Here is a 23046-nt window from a genome sequence, read left to right as displayed (position 1 = left end):
TTTGTTAAATTTTTTTATTGAATATTATACAAGGGCATTGCAGGTCAGATCATCCCCTTGCAAAGAGTATATATCTATAAATTAAGGCAGCATTCGGCATCGACCCGATTCAAATTACGTACTTCCCTTTCGCACATACATGTATTTAGGCGACAACATCTCCCCTCCCTTCATACGATTTTCATGTTTGAACAGCGATGAAATTTTCATTCTTTCTTTCTTGTCAAGGATTTTTCAGGTAGAATTTTTTTCTCTTTGAATAAGCTCGCCCCCTTCAAGTTTGCTTCCGACGCTAATGAGATAATTAACTATCTCACCCACAAACGAGCATGCACGATTGCGTTCTTATATCTCATCCAACTCTATTGCTAGGGGATATTAAGTTCAAACAATTTTACAAAGAACACTCACCTAATCGAATTTGAAAATAGGTCATCGTTACATAACGTTCACCTTGACCTGATTTGAAAAAAGGGGTCCTTGTGATGCTCTTTCATGAAGGACAGACAGACAGACAGCAGTCCAAAATACGTAATACGTCTAAAATGTTCACAGGCGATTAAAACACGACCATAAAATTAAAATAATAGAAAGATTGATAGAAACATAGATGAATAATGGATTTTGATGAGCCTAATTGGATCATTTTTTACGTCTCTAGGGTATTAGCACAGATGTTAGTTTGTTATGTTTTATCACATTTGAATGGAAATAAATCGTCACGTCTGCAAACAAAAAATTGTTCGCCCTTGTCTAAAATGTAGACCAGGAAGGCCTTTTACACAGTTAAATCTAGTCCACGAATTAATTTATATGTATTTCATGTACAGCGCATGTTGATAAAACGGTGTTTTATTCAATACCATACTCTAAACCAACTTTTATTCGCATGAAAGAAATTTTTGCGAAGTTCGGAAGAGTCTAGTCATCGCGACTTATTTTCGCTACGAACTGGTCATTAACATCCTTTTTTCTATTTATCTCAGTAGAAAGGCTTAATCGTGAAAAGTGATCGTCGCGAACTAGTTAACCCCTGGTAAATCGCGAAGTAGAATCGTCGCTAATTAAAGTTGTCTTATGATATAAACATGTACGAGGGTTTAACCCAAAACTTTTACACCCCTTCTTTATAAGGAAGGGGCTAAAGAAGGTTATGCCTGCTGCCTAATCCTATTTCTACTTCGACATCTATGAATAAAATTAAATATTATTTAAATTTAAAAAGGGAACTTGGTGTTACGGAGGCTCTCTCTGTATTGATTATAAATTGAAAATGCATTAATTCTTTGCAAACCATATTCTCGGATTCTTTGTATGGAAAAAACTTAGTGCATGGTTATAATGAACAAGAGTGTCTCTTTGAGAATTGTGGTGTTAGGGCTCAATTAATTATAAGGTGAAAATGCATTAATTTTTTGATAACTTTTCTTTCTGCTCCTGGGTATTAACTAACTAAATCATACTTATATTGAGGAAGGGTTTTTCTATCAAAATTGCGAATTTCACTGCCCCAGAGTCAGGGGGTTTTGTGTTAGGGCGGGGCTATATATATTATATAAAGTGAAAATGCATTAAATCCTTTACCCTGTTCCTGGGTATTAAGCATATGAACTACCTATACAACTATGGTGATTATTGGTCATTTTTGTTTTCAGAATTGTTAATTTCAATGTTCCTAGGCCAGGGGAACCGTAGAAGTAGGGGACTCTTACAATATGCTGAAATTGAATAAATGTTTTAGAATTTGCTGCTTGGTACTAATCAAACATTTATGATGAGCAAGGGTGCTTCTTTCCATAATTGTGAAATGCGTGAACGCAGGGTTTCATTTCGGGTGGGGGAATACTGATTATTGCTTAATATTACTGATTAGCTGAAATGCATATTTTGTCCTCCTATTCTGCTTATTAGTATTAAAAATCCCAACAAAGCATGCTAAGTGTATTTTTATGATGAGAAATGGTGCCTTTTTTAAAATTATGAATGTGAACCAAATTAATGGTTGAAAATTTGTTTAATTATGATCAGTGACCTCTTGTTGTTTTTTTTTTTTATATTTTAACAAAGAAGGGGAAATTTTCACAACTTGAGCCCCCTTTCATCCTTTCCCTTTAATTTTTTTGCCCTTTAACCTTAAGCTCTTTTCCAAACACGTTAATGCAAGCCTGATACAAGCAAAGCGATGATTATTTCTGTGTAGTTAAATATGTTTTTTTTAGAGTGACATTTTACAAAATTTGGCGCAAAATGGCGTGTAATAAATTTAAAATAACCACCACATAAACGTTCACTTGACATTATATAAGTTTCACAAAAATTGAACTTAAACATGCTTTATACATGGTCAATAAATTTTTACGCAAAATACCATATTATCTTTTTTTGAATAATTGTATCATGAGTCGTGGGACAGCGCGCAGTAGTAAAAATCACGACTGTAACATGCTACATTCGGCCAACGAGGAACATTTCAACAGCTGTTTCAACATTATATTTCACGAATTTTTATTACCAAAAAAATATGATAAATAATCTGTGAAATAGAGTAATTTTCGCCGTAGAAGTGATGAATGATAATTCACAGCAACATGAATTCAGAATACCGCCAGTGGTATGTATGAAATCCGTATAAATACAGAAAAAACACTTTGTTTAAATTTCCTCACGGACACCATTAAAAATGGCGTTCCAACTGGTTGAAGTCTTTGTCATCGGGGTTATAGTTTCTGTGGCCTTTAGTTGCAGTTGGATTCCAAAAGTAGATCAGGAGGATTTCTGCTTTGCAAAATATGGTATGTTATAATTTAGATGAAAATTTATTTTGTATTTATATTTTCCTTTTCTGATTTTGTATAAATATACATATATTTTATTTTGGGTTGGTTGTAGCAAAGGTTTTTGGAAGAGATGAGTAAAAAAGCTAATGTTATGGTAATTGGAATCAAATAAGAAAGCTTAAGTCCTCGTAACTCCAACAGAAATACTGAAGTTAACTAAAGTTTACTTTGATAAGTATTGTATAGTGATGACTTTGATGCTATGAACTTCTCTGATTTCCTATGGTAATAACTTTGACACTTCGAATTACGATAGTGATTACATTTACACTTTGATTTACAATAGTGATAACTATAAAAACTTGGATTTACCATAGTGATCACTATGTTAACTTTAATTAACTTTATTTATTTAATTAAAAACTTGAAATTTATTAAATAGAATGATCACTTTGAAAACGTTTTTTTTAACTATTGTGAACACTTTGACACTACAGTGATCACTTTGAAAACTTCGATTTACAATAGTGGTAATTTATAAACTTACATTAACTTTAGAAACTCAAAAAAAAAATTAAAAAAAATAGTGAATTATAAGTAACAAAAATAAAATACAGTTAAATATAGAATTTGAATGTTAGGGAAAGTCAACGTTGAGAAAATCAAGGTCAGTATAAGAACTGTTTGAGAAATTCAAGGTCAATGTAAGAACTAGGTTAGAAAGTCGAGGTCAATGTAAGAACTGAGTAAGAAAACCAAGGACAATGTAAGAACTGAATGAGAGAGTCAAGGTTAATATTAGAACTGAGTAAGAAAGTCAAGGGCAACAAAAGAACCGAATGTGTACCCCCAAATTTTCGCTAGGGGCATACAAATACAGTCATGTTATACAATAAAGTGTACTTGGGAATTTAATTCGTGCTTCCTCTCTTACAGCATTTAAAGCCACAGTAAAGTCAGTAGAACAAGTTGACGAAAACGCTGATTATACATACACAATTGACATCCTAGAGGATTACAAGGTCGGTACAATACGCTGTATTTACAATCAACGTCCAGGAGGATAAAATGGTGTGTACAATACGCATTATGTTTTTAATTAACATCCTAGAAGATTATACGTTTTGTACAATACGATAGTTTATATACAATCTACACCCTAGAGGATTACAAAGTTTGTACAAGATTTTTTATTTCGTATCCTATCTGTAGATAAATGTTAAATTCCCTAGAATAACAAAGTAAGTAAACGCCATACATTTTAAAAGCCAGAGGATCGCTAGTTATGTAAACGTCCGTGCAGGCAATCCATATAGTAGTATTTAACAAGGTACATTTTACGTAAACATCCAACAATCCATGAACAAGAATATAACAAGGTTAGCAAACGTCCTACAGTTCATATACCAGAGAATTAAAAAATATGTTAATGCTCGAAAATCAACATACAAGGAGATAACAAGGCAAGTAATATAAACGTCCTACAATCCACAAACCAAAGGAAAACATAGTAAATAAACATCCTATAATCCACATTATAGAGGATTACAAGGAATATGAACGTCATACAATCTTCAAAATAGATGATAATGTATACGTATATAAACGTCCACAATCCACTAAATAGAGGATTACAAGGAATACAAACGTCATACAATCCACAAAATAGATGATTATGGACAGGGAAAAATGTTCTATAATCCATATTATGTTGTACTACAAAGCATGAGACCTACAATCCATATAATAGAGAATTACTAGATATATAAAAGTCCTACAATCCATATTATAGAGATTTATAATGGAGAATTACAAGGCATATAAACGTTTTACAATCCATGCAATATTGAAAAAATAATAGAGAATTACTTGGTATATAAACGTCTTACAATTTATGCAATATTGAAATTATATTAGAGATTTACACGGTATGTAAACGTCTTACAATCCATGCAATATTGAAATTTTTATCATATTCTTAGTAGTAAATACACCAATTCTGCACGGTGTGATACGGGTGACGTCACAATACCCCATATCTCGGACCGGTCCAAAAATCCATATCACGTATCGGACCGGCGGGCCGAAAATCCATATCAAACTGGAAGTAACGTTTGAATAACGTTTAAAAATCAATCTACTTGATTTTATTTTAATATTTATAATAAATCATTTTTGATGACAAATATGGTCTTAATTTTTTTCAGTTACCTAAAATAAGCTTTATAAGATTTTAAAGAAAAATGTCACAAACAAGCACGAAATATTCATCAATGACCATATGTGAACTTGCATATTAGGTGTTTTAAATATATGATAAATAGAATACTACATACTAAAATCCATATCATATGTCACATCAGCCCTCTGGCCCCATATCAGCCCTCTGGACGGACGGGCTTCCGGCCCTCGGGCTGATATGACATATGATATTGAATTTAGTATGTAATATTCTCTATATAATAGAGAATTACAAGGTATATAAACGTCTTACAATCCATACAATATTGAAATTATAATAGAGAATTACTAGGTATATAAACGTCTTATAATTTATACAATATTGAAATTATAATAGAGAATTACAAGGTATATAAGCGTCCTACAATCCATATAATGGAAGGTTACAAAGGATAAAAATGTTTCCGTATAATATTGGACTACAAAGCATGTCAAAATCCTACAATCCATATGAAAGAGAATTACAAGGTATGTACGTAAACGTCCTACAATCCATGTAATAGAAGGTAAACATCTAGAAATATCTAATGTTTAACATTACCTGAATGGTGATCATAATAAAAACAGATAGTGGATACTCCTCAGTGGTGTCTGATACTCAGGCGAACGTAACTTGCTGCATTTTTTTTATTATTGTTTCGATCAGTGTAACTTTGAGCTCGATTGTTGTTTGTTACCGTTAAAGTTCACCCTTGTTAATTTAGTAAATATATATATTTTTGAGTAAGTTAACACTGACGTAGATATTCAGGCGAAATTTTAGACAAAACTGTCCTTTCTCCTCATCGAAAGAACTTTATTCGGTAATAACCGATAATTGCCCCCCAAACAAAACTTTGATGGAGAAATATTTAATTATGTTCTTAAAAAGAGGGGTATATGCTGACATCAATGCACTGAATATTTCCATAAGTAATGACGTCATATGTACGAAATGACGTCACAAACATGACGTAAATTTCAGTTTTTTAGGAATTCTACAGAAAAATGTACATATTTCGTCGATATGTTGAGTAAAAGTCACCGAGCGCATGTGTGTTCAGGCTCAATATTTTGATATCATGTGTAGAATGATAATATCAATAAAATATTTAAATATTGTTCCTGAGCAAACTTGCGCTCTATGAATTTTAAAGCTAAAATTGTTGAAATTTTGTCCATTTTGTCCTCTTTCTGAAAAAAAGATTAAAAATTGGACTAGATTTTGACGTCATAAAAACAAAAATTGAGATTAACTACTTTGAAATAATAATATGTTCTGTTAATTCAATTTCTCATATAATTAATTTAATTAAGCACATTTCAGGAAGTTTTCAAAATTTGACTTTTGTGGGGGGCAAATATATACATGTGTATCGATATTTATTAAAGAACTATATGCGGTATATTATAGTTCTTTAATAAAAATTGATTCTATGAATTTTTTTATGAACAAAAATTAATCACTGTTTATGCTGTGTAGGAAACAAATAAAGCAGTGGGTAATTTTGACACAGTTACTGGACATGGGCCAATGATGTCCTGTGGACCACAGAATCTAACTATCGGGGAGGATTACTTGATTTACGGTAAGCACTCATAAAGAAATAGTGAAGTATGTAATAAGTAGGCGCAGCCTATTTTAGCCCTCTCCCTACATTAAGGTCAATGTACAAAACCAATACTGATAATAAAAGTATGTAAGATCAGATCGAGGAGTCTGATCTTATTTATGATATGAATGAAAATACCTGACATCTGTATTAAGTAACTAATGTTAAATATTTAGAAAAAAATGACGTCTGTTAGAATTAATTTATTAGATATGGAAGTCTCCCCTTTTTATGGTAATTACATTTACAAATAAGGAGAAAAATCTTAGGTGTGTCATAAATAAAATGTTATTTATTACCTTGGGAGTCTAACCTTATTCACTTTTAAAAGAAAAAAGAAATATCTAACAGATTTGATATAATTCTTAGACATTGTTATTTTTTTTCTAATTTCAAAACATAGATAAATATAATGAAAAACTAGAATTAGTTACATCATTAACAGTGAAAAAAAAATTACTAGTAACCTAGCTATGTTATGATTAATAATAATATGCATGTCAGAATCTAATTAAACAGTTTCATCTTCAATACTGTGAGCCCCGTGGGGATCCGGGTTAGAATAGTTCCTTAGTACCCCCTTGCTTGTCGTAAAAGGCGACTAAATGGGCGGTACTTCGGATGAGACCGTATAAACCGAGGCCCCGTGTCACAGCAGGTGTGGCACGAAAAAGATCCCTCCCTGCTAAAAGGCCGTAAGTGCGGAGCATAGGCCTAAATTTGCTGCCCTTCACCGGCAATGGTGACGTCTTCATATCAGTAAAATATTCTGGAGAGGGACGTTAAACAGTATGCAATCAATTGATCAATAAATACTGTGAAATCACCAATTTTCATAGGAATCTAATTTTCCTCGTTTTCGAGGTTTGGAAAGACTCACGAATATATTACCACCAGGAAATATGAAATTTCACATGTATGACCACTACACATTTTACGACCTTTATTAAAATCCCATTAAACAATATTTACCCTAACTTCGAAATTTTGACCCCACGAAAATATGTGATTTTACAGTAATCTAGCAATCTACACGTATTTTATAGCTGGTGTTGGCGACAACGGAGAGCTCTATATCGCCGAATACAGAAGCATGGACTACGTTAAACCCAGTGATATAGAGAGAATGAGAACAAAGTATGACTGTGGCTGCAAGGTAATTTTCATAGACAAGTATTTAAAAAATATTTGAATGCTTTTTGTTTAAAATTTCTAGCTTTTAACAGGAGCTTTTACCATTGTCAAAGAACAAGGTTCACTTTTGCCTTATTTGGCCCTGTGAATTTCTGAAGAACTGAAACTGCATAGTTTTAGTTAACAATGCATTGAAATATCACTTAGAACTTTGGTGACTGCGTGTCTATAAAAAATGACGTAATTTTCTGGTTAGTCAATGCATTATGACGTCACGAAAAGCTATTTTTCGAAATTCGATATAGAGCGCAACCTCTGATCTAAATTGTGTAACTATTAAATGATAGAACTATCTCTGGGGATTAAAAGACAGGTTTTATTTTTTAGATCAGAGAGTGCGCTGATATTATTTTTCTTCATTGAAAGTACTCAATTATACCTGTTTACCCGAAAATTCAAGAACATTGCAATTTTATTACGCCAGTTCTCCACGACCTGGACTCTTAGGAGAAAATTTTTAATAGGAAATGAAAGCACAAAGTCTCTATTTTATTTTAATACTTCAAATGGAAAATCAAGTGTTAATCAATCAATTGGTATATCAACAGGGCCATTTTATGCATAAAGTGAACCGAGCTCTTTTGTATATGTTCAAAAGCCTTGTAGCTCGAACTGGTCAAAATCAGTACTTAATATACCTTTTGGTTTTGCTGAAATGTCTTTAAAATGTTTTTAAAAGATTTTCATGAATGAAAAGTAATTTAGAAAGAGGTGACCATAACGATTTATTTAAAAAAAAAGAAAAATATTCAATTTTTATAGATACGTAATATAAACTTCATAAATCAAAATAGTGATTGTTGTATGTATTGATTTTTGCAGATAAAATGGAATTATGACAAAATTTTGTCGGGCGCGTCAGTTGAACTTCCCCCGCCTACTCAAGACGAGTGTAATGTCTCCGACATTAACTGTAGCGCCTTCTGCCGGAGAAACGAGACGGGATTCTGCACGTGGGGTAACCTAGGAGAATGTTACTAAATCAAGACGATATGTTTATTTGTAATCATGAATCATTATTATCAATATTAAATGTGTCCAAGCATTCATATATTTTATATAGAATCTTTATTTTGAACGTGTTTTAATTATCATTTTTAAATTCTAAATTTAAATTGGGTTTTTAAGGGAAAACAAAAGTGTTGTGGATACAGTTATAACTATCTTTTACTTCACATACGCTGTGTATATTCTAGGAGAATAAAAATACTTATGGTGCTTATATATCTCAACTACATTGTACCACAAATTCAATGCGTTTTATTTAAGAAATAAGATATCATTTTTAGAGATGCATTGGGGTATGACATGAAGTCGGTCACGTGATCAAATTGTATAACGCCCGAAGGGCGTTATAGTAGATTTGATCACGTACCGACTTCATGTCATACCCCAATGAAACTCTAAAAAATGATATTTTATTTCTTTTATTTATATTTTACGTTTTCATTCATTTTACAAACAAATATAGGCATTATTAAGACTTAGATTTTGAAATGCAACGTAACGTTACTACGACGTTATGTGACGTCACAGTCGGAACTTTCCAAATTGCACGTGCAGTTTGCTTTCCATACGCAAGAAAGTCTGATCATGTGACCGACTGCATTCGAAAATTGAATTTCATTTTTTTAGTATTGTCATATAAGGAAAGACATTGGCAAATGTAAATATAGAAGATTATTTTTAAAAAGTTTCAGCATTATAAATGGATGTTACAGAGCTTTCAACAATCCCAAATATTATTTACAAGGAAGCTTACAGTTAACCATTTTTTTAACGTTCCTTCTTATTTATTTTACACAGTAAAGTCAAATTTCTATATAAACTAAAAATATAAACAAGAGGTCCAGGGGCCACATCGCTCACCTGAGCAATTGGCTAAGAAAAAGCACATTTCAGATTAGAACTGAAAGTTTACTGAGAGGGTGGGTGAGGGGGGAGGGGGGGCTTTAATTTTAACATCCTAGGCGGTCATGATTTGAACAAACGAGAATCTACACTACTTGAGGATGATTCCTTATAAATGTCACTAAGCATGGCTTTGAAGTACTTGAAAAGAAGATTTTAAAAGGTTTCCCTATATATTTCTATGTAAAACTTTTATCGGCCATTTGGCCCCACCCTATCCCTGGGGGTCATGATTTGAACAAACTTAAATCTACACTACCTGGGGATGATTCCACAGCAGTTTCATCTTTCCTGTCTCAGTGATTCTTGAGAAGAAGATTTTTTTTCATATATTCCTATGTAAAACTTGATTCCACGAGTTTCATCTTTCCTGGCCAAGTGGTTCTTAAGAAGAAGATTTTTAAAAAAAATTCCAATATATTCCTATGTAAAACTTTGATCGGTCATTTTAGCCCCACCCTACCCCCGGTGGTCAGGATTTGAACAAACTTGAATCTAAACTACCTGAGGATGAACCCACGTGAGTTTTGTCTTTCTTGGACCAGTGGTTCTTGAGAAGAAGTTTTTAAAAGAATTTTCCTATATATTCCTAATTAAAACTTTGGTTTGCCATTTTGGCCCCACCCTACCCCAGGGGGTCATGATTTGAACAATCTTGACTTTACACTACCTGAGGATGATTCCCCATGAGTTTCTATCTTTCCTGACCCAGTGGTTCTTGAGAAGAATTTTTTTTTAAATGTCATTAATTTTTCTCTAATTCATAATTATCTCCCCTTGAAAAAGGGCCTGGCCCTTTATTTGAACAAACTTGCAAACTTGAATCCCCTTTACCCAAGGATATTTTGTAGCAAGTTTGGTTGAAACTGGTCCGGCGGTTCTTGAGAAGACGTCGAAAATGTGAAAAGTTTACAACGACAACGACAGACGACGGGGAAATTTTAATCAGAATAGATCACTTGAGCCTTCGGCTCAGGTGAGGTAAAAAATTATATGTGTATTTTTTCTTAATCGACATTTCTAATTTTTTTTAAATATACTTTCTGTGAATTATATGTTTATAAAACTAGTGTCAATACACCACCTATTGGTAAAAAAAAATCTATTGTTGTGTTTTGAATTTAATAATACGAATTTTATGGTTTTTGGTCATTAATCAAACCAGTACCTGTCTCTAATAGTGACAGATTTTAATACAGTAACAGATGGACGAGTTTGCAATTGTTAATTAATGAATATGCTTCTGGACAGATTCGTAACAGAAGGGAAAAGGAAAATTTGTCAATTATGAATTTGCTGGTAGCAGGATTCACAAATTACACTCAATTTATTACTCCTTTAGTAAGCCTTGACAAATACCTGGTAACAAAAACAAATAGGGTGCTGACTATAGTAGCGTCTTTCAGAAATGGTCACAATGTTTTAAATTCTTTTTCATATCTTTCAACCAATCATATTAAGCCGTTCTATGATAAGCAACTTGTTACACGTACTATACTGCATCCTTTTTGTTAACATTATCTAACTGTTTATGAAAGCTTTAAATTCATAACTGCTTCTTATAATCAATGAGAGGAGCAATTAAGCCCACAGAAAAAGCAGTCATGCATATTTTTAGAACCTACATTTTGAACAAAGCTATAGGAATCATGTACACAACTTTTGAACACAACTATACAAATAAAGAGTCTCTCTTCAGTTTAAACGAAAGATCACTGAAAGTTTACTGAAATGTTACTGAATGACAGATCTAAGCCCCTCTGTGACTTTTCCAGACCTTTCAGTGTCCAGTCAGTTGACTTAATGGTGAAGGTTATAAGCCTTTGATGAACACAGAAAAGTGTTGTTTTATTTGCAATTTATCAAATGGTTCTAATAGAACAATGGAAAATGTTTTTATGCAATATTGACGCTTTTTAAATTGTCAAAAATTGTTAAAGATATATAAGACCTCTTTTATGCAAAATTTTGCCGAACTCTATTTCTAACGGCATAATCTGATAGTTTTTTATATAAGAAAACCACAAATTTATTACACTTTCTTTTAGTTACAGGATCCTAGTTCTCCCCATGTACATCGGCCCTCATCATTTCTTTGACAGAAACCATTTCTGTAACACCATTTATTAGGGACATTACACTCATTTTCATTGGCCTCCGGGAGTATCAGACCATCCGGAGCGCCTATTAACTGGGCGTCACTAAATCGTATCTGCAAATAATAAGAGAAGAAAAATTATTTATAACACACACATGAATTGAAAGCTTTAAAAAACATGTATAATTGTTATAGATCATTTTGAGTGTGAAGAAAATTGTGATTAAGGGACTACGATCCTTAATTAGCTAGGAAGGACAACCCTATAATTTGTAATTTAATTCAAAAAGTCTCAAAATGAAGCTTGAAAATTAAATCTTTTCATGCAACAATTTTCATTATAGACCTTCTACGTTCTTTGAGGTTCTCAGAAAGGTCTAATTAAAAGTCGCAATTTTCATCCCGTAAAAAATTTTAAAATTACATATATCAAGAAATTGATGTTCATGTTAATCTTACCATAGATACCAATGTTTATAAACATAATATGAAATTAGAAGAGAATTATGGAGCTTAATTTGCAATTACAGGAGAATCTTTGTACACTTTTCATTGTAAAATAATCGAAGTAAAGGTGTTTTTATTTGCAATTCCTGAAAATATATTTGAGATTTACTATTTTCTCCATATAATATGATTAACTTAAACGATGAAGTTTGAAGAATTATTATGGGTAAAAACATGTTGTTTTGAAAATTCAGAGACATCTTTGTGAGCATTTTCAATTAGTCAATGCTTGATTTTCAGAACCTGAGGATCGAGGTACCTGAAATAAGGAAGGTATTATATTTGACCTCGATCAGCATTGAAAATAAGTTACAAGCTTTGTCAGGACTTCACAAAATAGTTATAATGACTCTGAATAGTAGAGGTACTCCTGTTAAAATGTCAAGTCTATCGCCCTGTATGTCAGAACTCTTGTTTACTGTTTAGGTAGGCTAGTTGTTATTCCAAACAAACGAAACAATTTTAGGTGAATACAATTATATTAATGTACACGGTTTTGGGGTCAACTTCGGTAGCGTTAAAATGACGTTATATAAAATGACGTTAGAAAATTTAATTGACGTTACTTTTTGACTAGCATATACACATTAGTTTACATATATTCATTTTCAATACATGTAACGGGCATCCGTCATTAGCGTTTCTCTTGGAAAGAACTTTACAGATTATGAATTTTTAGTGAACTGAAATCACTATACCAGTAGTTTCCTCAGTTCTGGGAACTTTTCTTTGAGCTGCATTCAAAGCTTCCTAAACTATTATGTAAACTGAAACAAATCTGCGGTTATAATTTTTGCTTATGAGAAAAAGACATTTATTCGGTCATTAGACAATGTAGAACAAAAGTTTTCGGATTGCGCTGTGAAAAATCATTTTAAAAACAAAAAAATAAACAAAACAAAAACAACAACAACAACAACAAAAACAAGAACAAACAAAACAAAAAAAGGATACAGTCAAATATTATCTAAAGGACTTAAAATACAAAAAAAAAATAAATGGCTGGTACTTCAACATACTGTAGACGTACTTTTTTCCACGGGGACATATTTCCGCGGAATCTCAATTTCTGTTTAATCCGCGGGTAGAAAATTACTCGGATTTCTGAGACTGTCACTATATGCCTAATATTTATAAGCACGCTTGGACAAATTTCCGCGGAAAATGAGTGACCGCGTACATAGCGTTAATTAATACCACGCGGAAAAAAGTACTTTTACAGTATCTGTTGAATTCAAGATACTGGCGTACGAGATATCAGAATTCAACTGTATTCTATAAGGTACATTTTAAGAGTTATATATATGACGCGGATCAAAACTTACTTTACAAGTACAGTCATAATTTGTCGTCATTCATTTAATGTCGTCGTCGCTGACATCATCGAATCAATTATTTCAAGAATTATATATATGAGCAGGATCAAAACTTACTTTACAACTGCAGTCATATTTTGTCGTCATTCGTTTGATGTCATCATCGCTGACGCCATCCATGGGTTTGTAATTTTCAATTTTCACCTTGCCATCTCTTTCTTTGGCTAAAAGAAACAGTCCCAGTATTAGATATAGACGTTTATATATCAAGTGACGAAGTTTTAAACAATACAATACTTTCTTTGTTTGTTAGTATGGAAGTACAGCCGTTAAAAAATACCTGGCCCTCGAAAGCCCGTTACGTGATCTGTATGACAATAGAATGATATTGATGAAATAAGCTTGATAAGAGTATATAATTTAATTTTCATTGTAACACGTCATTTGATGGCATAAAACTTTAAGCTATGTCTTATACTGTAAAAGTATTACATTTGGCTATGTATTCTTGTTAGCGGCTTTGGTTGAACGTAGCAACCGCTAAATCGAGCACAATGCTAAATGTCTTGCACATATACACATAAATAAGAAAATGATGGAATGCGCTTTTTAAAACAAACCTACGAAATTCAAAAATCAATTTCCGCCAAATATCGTACACGCTAAATATCCTACATTTACAGTCACAATGACGTATATCAAAAATGTAATACTCCGCTTAGGGTTTCAAAAATATGCTCAATTTGAATCCATGTTTGGTAGGAAAAATTGCAAGCTTAATTGTCTACACTGAATTTGATTTTAAGGAATGACGATTTTTTTAACCAATATAACACTTAACAGTTTATGAAGCGAAAATATTTCAATGTTATGTAATCTCGTTTAAGATACATCGTATTTAATATATTTAGATTAAAATACTCTTCATTCCTTGAGTAACTTTATGACAACATTTTTCTTTAAATGCTACAAAAAAACTGAATCATGAGAACTTAATTTACCGTAAATGAGGTAGGTGGTGCTGACATTTAATATCTGGGGTCCACAAGAGAAGAATGGACCTTCACCATAGATTGTGTCCGTGGCTAATTTCTCTTTTATATCCCCCTGTTTTCATGTAACAAAAAATGGAATTATATTTTTACTCTAGGTTGTTTAAAAGAGAGACTAGATATGAGAAATGGAACACAATTCCTGCCATTGTCACACCACGTGATATTGTCTTCAATAAAAATGGAACTCATGGATTTGCTTGCCTCGTCGTTGGTCATTTGCAAAATTGTTTTGTTAAAACAGATTCTGATTGCACACATAAGTACTCTAAATTTGACATCAAGAAGATGCTTGAGTTTCTGATTGACAATATCTACGTGGTTTTTGGAGACCAGGTATTCAAACGGTCTGTTGGAATTCCCATGGGTACAAATTGCCCTCCGTTATTAGCAGACTTATTTTTATATTCATATAAAGCAGAATTTATGCAAAATCTTATGTCTGAAAAGAAGAGGACGCTTGCTGTGACCTTCAACTCGACATTTAGATACTGTAAATCACTTTTTATTCGCGAGATCTTTATTTTCGCGCAATTACGCGAGGCAGTGTGCTCGCGAAAATTTAATTCTCGTGTATTATAGTATTCCTTAAGATTATGTAGAGCAACAACCAGAATTCGTGAAAATTTTGTCTCGCTTATCAAGAGTCAATGACCATCTCACGAAAATAAGGTGTCGCGAAAATTTAGTGATCTACAGTATATCGACGACGTATTGTCTATTAATAATGGTAATTTCCATTCCTTCATAGAGCTTGAGATAAAAGATACCATAGAATCCGACACTTCTGTTTCATACTTGGATGTTTTACTTGAGGAGGACACTAATGGTAATCTTGCAACCAAGCTATATGATAAGCGTGATGGCTTTGATTTTTCTATCATCAACATACCTTGCTTGTGCAGCAATATACCTTCGTCACCTGCGTGCAGAGTATATATATCTCGGTTGGTTCGATGCGCACGAGCGTGCTCTGCGTGTGAACAATTTCTAAAACGAGGTAGATTATTGACAGGCAGGTTGGTGAGGCAGGAGTGTCGGCAGTCTCGTTTTAAGTCGTCATTTCGTAGGTTCAATATTCGATACAATGGCCTTGTCGGTAGGTGCAGTTTGTCATTGAGTCAAGTGCTGACTGACGTTTTTAATGCCGGTTGTTGGTGTGTTGTTTGTTAAATGAGTTGGCGGTGGATTTTTTCCGTTATTTCCTGATCATGACAGGGAGCAAGCGGTGGGTGTGTCCGGTCGGCGGGGGATGCTCACACATCCATGGCACCCGATCCCTCCTCTGATGTTTCGGGGGTCCGTGTTTGCTCTGCGCTTATTTTGTATTGTTTTATGGACTTTGAGACTGAATGCTGTTCGTCATCTCCATATCCTTATGTTAATATTGCCTTGGAATATCTTACTGCGTTTGCACATCTAGAACCCCCTCTCATCATCAGTAATTTAGTAGTTGTTAAATATGGAAAGTACAGTTTGGACCCCATAAATACAATTTATCATTGAGTCAAATACTGACGTTTTTCATTCTAATTGTTAGAACATTATTTAAACACTGAATTGACGGCGGACTTTTTCTGTTATTTCTCGATCATGACACGGCAGGTGTGACCGGTCGGCAGAGGATGCTCACTCTTCCATGGCACCTGATCCCACCTCTGATGTTTCGGATGTCAGTGTTTCATCTGCTCCTATTTTGTATTGCTTTATGGACTTTGATATTGAATACTGTTCGGTATCTCCATATCTCTCTTTAATGCAAAGCTAAACTTTTACATAGAAACAAATAACAAATGTATTTTTTCTGTGTGCATGTCAATAAAAAAAAAAATCCGTTAGTGCACTCATACACATAGTTCGTAAATGTTCAGTTAGCTCGAAATTTGTTTTCATAACTCAAGATAATTATATATCTACGTGTATAATAAAGGATAAAAACTCAGTACGTGAGATAAACAGGTGCTTGAATTTGAATGATTGTATCGCAAAATTACAAAATCAAGCAATAAGATATGTTACCAGCGAAAAACACTTGTAAAACCTGTTGTTGTAAAACAAGTAAACAATTTTGAACAATTCCCAGGTAAGCTTGGACTTGCAGAAATGAGTGGCATTGACGACGCTACATAATTAGCATCTGAACATCTTTCTCTCACTGTACGTTGAAATATACATGGGCTACAAATTCAAGCAAATTTGAATTAGCGTTTCGATAAACCAATAACATTGTTTCGTCTTGATACAGCTTAAGTTGTTGTCAACAACAATTTAAAGTTCCTGATGTTATTTTCTCCGTTTAACAATCCAAACCTATGACGGTCAGTACATTCATCTAAAATAGTCTCAATTTTGTCATGCAAAAAGCGTATCTATTAACAAATTTACTTTAAAACTTCACAGTACTATTGATGTCAACCTGTGATAGAAATGGTTTCTGTCAACCTGTCGACGTTTCGACCTTTCTACCTTTCTAACTGTCGACCTGTCGACCTGTCTGCCTGTCGACCTATTCTAAGTGCACATTACATTCATTGATAATTTAAATATATATCTTGTTTCGTACATTTATAATCCATTTTATATAATAATAATTGGTTGACAATATAGAATGAAATAGGTTTACAAACCGCTAAATATTGATCTTTGCTTTTATAATGCTTTATAATGAAGGGTATCATATTGTATCAGCTCAGTGCTTACATTACTTAAAATTTTCTTTTGAAAACACATACCTCAAAGGTAGATATAAATCGAACAGAACCGTAAAGCAATCCTCTTAGTTTTTTGCCTTGGAAAATACTGATGTGGTTTGTTGTGTCATAAGAAAGCCTTTAATTGTCAAATTTTAAGTTTCCGATTATATTCTAGCTCTAATTCACGACAGAAACAACAATGGGTTTCTAAGAAAACGTTATTTTCAGGATTTCTAATGAAATGACAAAGATTATTCAAGCAATCAGGCATTTTTTTTTTAAATTCAAAGATACAATGCACGACCTGTATTTAATATTAAAATTGCGACGTGAGGAACATTTTGTACCGTTCTATTTACCATCTATCCTCCTTAAGTTTCTGTTAAAGGATCGCCTATCATTAATCACTTTAAGCTCTTTTACAAAGTTTCTACCGAATAGCTTTCAAATTAAACTTATTCTTGCAAAGAACAAACATATACATGTAAACTAATGAATAGAAATTACAGATCTAGTAAAAACATGACGTCATTAATTTGAACTCCATCCCTTTTCAAAGAATTTCACCTTTTTTTTTACATATCTAAATCTGTAAATCTTTACATAACCTGCTGAATTTATGAGTAAACGCTTATTCGATAGTTCATCAGATTATCCGTAATTTTCATATCATAGACAAGATTCAATGATTAAAAATTTGGCCAATTTATACAGAGAAATAAAAAAAATATTAAGACTTTAAATACTTTGTTGTCTGTCATGTAACGTTCCTTTTTTAGATAGGGTAGTGTGGGGCGGGAGTGGGTTTTGGATGGTATTGGTCTGTTTTTATTTTGCCTTACATTATATATACTATAGTATACTTAATATTACGTAATTGAATGTAAAGAATAACGTGTACATTTTCATAAAACCTTTAAAGTTTAAATAAAAATAAATTAAGACAAACATTTGAATTTACAGACAGACAAACGGGCATTATTATTCAAATTTTCGTTCCGTTTCCATGAAATCAATATATTTACTGAATAATTACAATTCCTATACAAATATAAAGTATTTTCATGAGTTCCTTGAACTTTTTATATATGTTCAATGTTATGGTAAGATTTCATTCATTCAATTGTTTTTTTTTTATTTTTACCATAGAATTTTCTACGACCAGGCAATAATTTATTAGATCGAGGAAACTTACCTTATTTGCGATAATTACTTTGTATAACTTCTGAATCAAGTAAGTAAAATAGATAAGAAAATCTTACTACATGTAATTAACGATAAATATTTGTAAAGAAAAGAGTGACTTCTGTATTAAAGAAACAAGGGAGTCTCAACTAGTTTACGGTGACAAAATTTAAAGAAAAATGGAAAAAATACTAGTTTTAGATCTAGGAATTTACTTAATTTACTATGTATGACTTCTGTACTGAGCATGCAACTTAATACATAAGAGAGTCTTACATCATTTACGGTAATAACTTGTAAAGAAAAGTATGATTTCTGTGATAAATAGGTACGTACTTTATTCGGTATGTGATCCCTAATTTTAAGTAATCTAATAAAAAGGGAGTCTTACCTGGTTTCGCTAATTTTTTAAAATTTAAAGAAAAAAGGATGTCTATAATATGTTATTACTTCAATTAGAAAAATTTATCTAATTTACGGTAACTAATTTTAGAGATGAAACAAATGTACATGTACGTTATTGATTAAATCTGATTTCTTTCTTAATATGCAATGTATTATAATTACACGTACAGTTAAAGAAAACAAATTAGATAGTTAAGAATAAGTACATGTAAGTTATTTAATAGATTGGGAGATTTAACTAATTAACAATTGTTACTTTTTAAAGAGTGACATCCGTCAAAAGTAATTTATCATATTCGGCAAATCTACCGTAATCTAGCGTTAATAATCTAAAACAATCTTAGGTCCGTGATAAAAACAGAAATTTATTTATTAGATCGGGAAGCCTTACCTTATTTACGGTAATTTCTTATAAAGGATAAGAAAAAAATCTTCAAGAAAGCTTCCAGATTAACTTGAGCTTACCTAATCTACGGATATTAATTAGAAAATAAAAAATCTTCAAGTTTACATACGTCCGATAAATACGAATGAAAAATCTTAAGTCTGTTTTTTTTATTAGTATAGAGAGTCTTACTATAATTTACTTTTTAAGAAATAAAAATTTTCAAATTTGATTTAACTCTTAAACATTTATATAACTTTCATTTTCTGTAATTGTTGTACATATAGCTTTATCTTGTTAAAAATGAATTTTATAACGTTCTTAATTTAAAAAAAAATTGTAATGCTCTTATGTAATTTTCTTTGAATGATTAGTAGCCTATTTTTTATAGCTGTTGTTCGCGACGATGGAAAGCTGGATATCTCCGAGTACATGTACAACAGCAACAACATTACATCCGGTGATATTGCGGACTCAGCCGAGGATTGCCGATTGAATTATTCATAGTCCTGTTTAAGGAAGCTCTAAACACTACCAAAAAATGTGCTTTTGGGACTTGGAGAGAAATATATCTTATAAAGGTATCGATATTGAGACAAATTAATTCATTTTCAGAGTATAGTACCTGCCTTAATTCTGCAGGAAAAATGTAAAAAAAAAGTTTAAAGACAATGGACTATGCTGGAACAAAAACACTGTTGTTTACTTACATACGGAATTTTAATGGAAATTCATGAATTCAATTACTTATTCTTATCTAATACAATTCTTAGCATATTTTAGTCTACTTGAATTATAAATTTTGTAATCAACTGTAAATAACTTATTTTTTCTCTATCACACTTATAAAGACAGATCACTCTAATAGCACAAAACTACCCTTAAATTGCCCTCAAAACTCTTAATAATGTGCACTGTTTGGCGCTTCCTTAAAAAATATTTTGAATGCCTCGTATTTAAAACGTCCATCTTTTTAATAGCAGCTTTTAGCTTTTTGTTTGTCCAAAAGCCTTATAGCTCGAAATGGTTCAAAATGTTACACTATTTGATTAACATGTACAATTTAGATTAATGTGTTAAAATTATATGAGTGATTGTTTAAAAAATGTTTCTGAAAGAGGATTAGTAAATCTAATTCAAGGACAACATAAACAATGAAAATAAAAATGAAAGTCATATACATTCAATCCTTTTAAGTATGTTCTAAACTTTAAAAATTAAAACAGTGATTGTTGTGTGTCTTTATTTTACAGATAAAATTGAATTTAGAAAGAATTAAGTTGAAGAAGTCAGTTGAACTACCCCCGCCAACTCGGAACGAGTGTAATGTCCCTGAGATATACTGCCAAAGAGTGCCTACTTTTGGAGAAATGAGGCGGGTGTCTGCACGTGGGGTAACCTAGGAGAATGTTACTAAATCAAGACGATGTGTTTATTTGTAATCATGATCATTATTATGAATATTAAATGTGTCCAAGCACTCATATATTCTTTTGAGAATTTTTTTTTTTATTTTGATTTTGTTTTTTCTTTTGCTTAAATTTTCAAAAGTATTGTGGATATAATTATAAAGAGGAGCTATCTCGTACATTGCATATAATATTACTCAAGGAGGATGGAAATGCATATGATGTTTATATATCTTAACTACATCGTACATTAAATTCGATGACATATTCTATACTATAGAATATCATTTCTTTTCTTTTTTTTTTTTTTAGAAAAAATGTGAAAGACTCAAGAAAATAAAAAGATGTTACTGGCCATAGGCTTTTTATTTTAACGAAAAGTCTGAAATTGACAATTTAAATTTTTCTTTTCATAAGAATCTTACTTATATAAAACTAAAGACAATACACCATGTACATGTATTGCCTATTGGTCAACAAATCTATTGTACGATGCATTTAACAAGTCGAATTCAAAACATTTAGTCTAAAATAAGTGGTAGGGGTCAAGAACCACACCAGTAACTGCCTAACTCTATCAGTGACAGATGTCATACAATTACAGAATGGATGGTTTGTTAATTATTGACTTCGCTTCTGGTCAGACTAGTATAACAAATTGTAATAGGAGAACAAAATTTCCGATTCTAATGAACAGAAAGAGCTTAGTGAAATGAAGGAAATCAACGCAATTCTGCAAGAAAATGTCACTGGTTTGAAGACCCGGTCCATGAGGGACAATCTTGTGTTTACGGGGATATCTTAGGAGGGGGAGGTATACAGAGGCCGTTTTAAAACAATATATCAAGAGAAAATTATTTCGACTACACTATGACATCTCCTATGAAAGAGTTCACCGCATAGGAAAATGGAACGAATATTATGAATAACCAAGAAACATCGTTGCCAACTTCACTTTCTTTAAGGAGAGGTAAAGTATACGTACGCCCCCCGCAGAAACTCAGCAAATCTTACGTGTTGGTTTAAAAACAGTTCCTTCAAAAATCGGGGAACGGAGAAAGAAACTAAATCTCATCATGCAACAGGCAAAAGAAAAAAAGACAGAATGCATTTAAAGCTAGTCGAAGACCGATTCTATATCAAATTTGAATTTTACAATCCGGATAGAGATACAACGTACTACTCAACCGGAGCGACGATCCTACCGTTGCGCTGTAGCAAGTGTAGCCAGCGATGCGACCTCGAGAGTCCCAGCAGATCCCTTGCCCTTGCAACCGACGAAAAGACCAAGCCACGGATCAACACCAGATCAGCTGTACGGGCATGAGGGGACCAGGTTGTACGGGCATTGAAATTCCTTTCTATACATGTCTGGTGGACTATGAAAAAAATTAAAGTATCATGATATTTCTAAAATTGTTTGTAAATACGATGTTTTATGCTTTACTGATTTAAAAACTGATATCATGAATATCCCATGTTTTGTTGTATGTATGAAGAATAGACTGGGTATGGAAAGTTAATTCAGGAGGAATTTTCCTTGTGTGTGAGAGAAAACTTAGTTAAATATTTTGATGTTAAAACCACAAACTGTGAATATGTATTTTGTTTTATGTTATCAAGAAATTGTTGATTTACATTCAGATAATATTGTTTGAGATCACGTATATACTTCCAGAAACCACTAGATACACATCAGTTTATAGTTCCACTAACATTGAATGAGAACTGATAAATTTTTCTAAGACTTCAGAAAATATTTGTTTGATGGTTTTAATGCAAGAATCGGTAAATTAAAAGATTTTGTATGCTGAGATGAATCTTTTTTAAACCATAGTATGTTGGCCAAAGAAGAACAAGAATCTTTAGAAGAAACTAATGTATTGTTGAATTCAAACATTTCGCCATCTATTTAAAGCCTTAAGGACAATTGCAATATACAGGACAGTACATGAAAGGGTACAACCTAACTAAAACCGCAAAGGTTTAACAGTTGACTTCTAGATTTGGTCACGAGTTGACATATACTAAGTTTGAGTGGACTTGGTTATTAGTCGGTCAGGTACAATATGCTGAAAATGAATAAATATTTTGAAGCTCCTTGGTATTAATCAAACATTTATGATGAGCAAGGGTGTCTTTTCCAAAATCGTGATATGTGTGAACCCAGGGATCTTTTGGGGCGAGGGACTATTTATTATTGCTGAATATTACTGATTACTACTCTGCCTATAAGTATTAACCAAACTAAGCATGCTAAGTGTATTTTTATGATTAGTAA

At 32.4% G+C, this 23046-nt stretch overlaps 2 protein-coding genes across 2 annotated transcripts in view; one reads left to right on the top strand and one right to left on the bottom strand.

Moving 5' to 3' along the window:
• The first annotated feature begins 2575 nt into the window (after positions 1-2575).
• On the top strand, positions 2576-8853 carry LOC134232223 (uncharacterized). Its single transcript, XM_062714177.1, has 5 exons — positions 2576-2792; positions 3714-3799; positions 6481-6586; positions 7657-7766; positions 8627-8853. The coding sequence occupies exons 1-5, from the start codon at positions 2681-2683 to the stop codon at positions 8783-8785; spliced, it is 573 nt and encodes a 190-aa protein (XP_062570161.1). The 5' UTR covers positions 2576-2680; the 3' UTR covers positions 8786-8853.
• A 2819-nt stretch (positions 8854-11672) lies between these two features.
• The window catches only part of LOC134232217 (uncharacterized), a 48112-nt gene continuing 36738 nt past the window's right edge, over positions 11673-23046 (bottom strand). Inside the window, exons 4-6 of the mRNA XM_062714163.1 lie at positions 14638-14743; positions 13754-13860; positions 11673-11927 (exon numbers count right to left, since the gene is read on the bottom strand). Of these exons, the coding sequence (XP_062570147.1) occupies positions 11760-11927; positions 13754-13860; positions 14638-14743 (381 nt within the window). The 3' untranslated portion in view covers positions 11673-11759. The remainder of the gene's footprint in view (positions 11928-13753; positions 13861-14637; positions 14744-23046) is intronic.

The sequence above is a fragment of the Saccostrea cucullata genome, unplaced genomic scaffold (assembly GCF_032062105.1).
Source record: "Saccostrea cucullata isolate Sc308-1 unplaced genomic scaffold, CSIRO_AGI_Scuc_v1 ctg408, whole genome shotgun sequence".
Classification (NCBI taxonomy): domain Eukaryota; kingdom Metazoa; phylum Mollusca; class Bivalvia; order Ostreida; family Ostreidae; genus Saccostrea; species Saccostrea cuccullata.
Note: the sequence above shows the minus strand (reverse complement) of the source record. Positions and strands in the feature narration are given on the sequence as shown.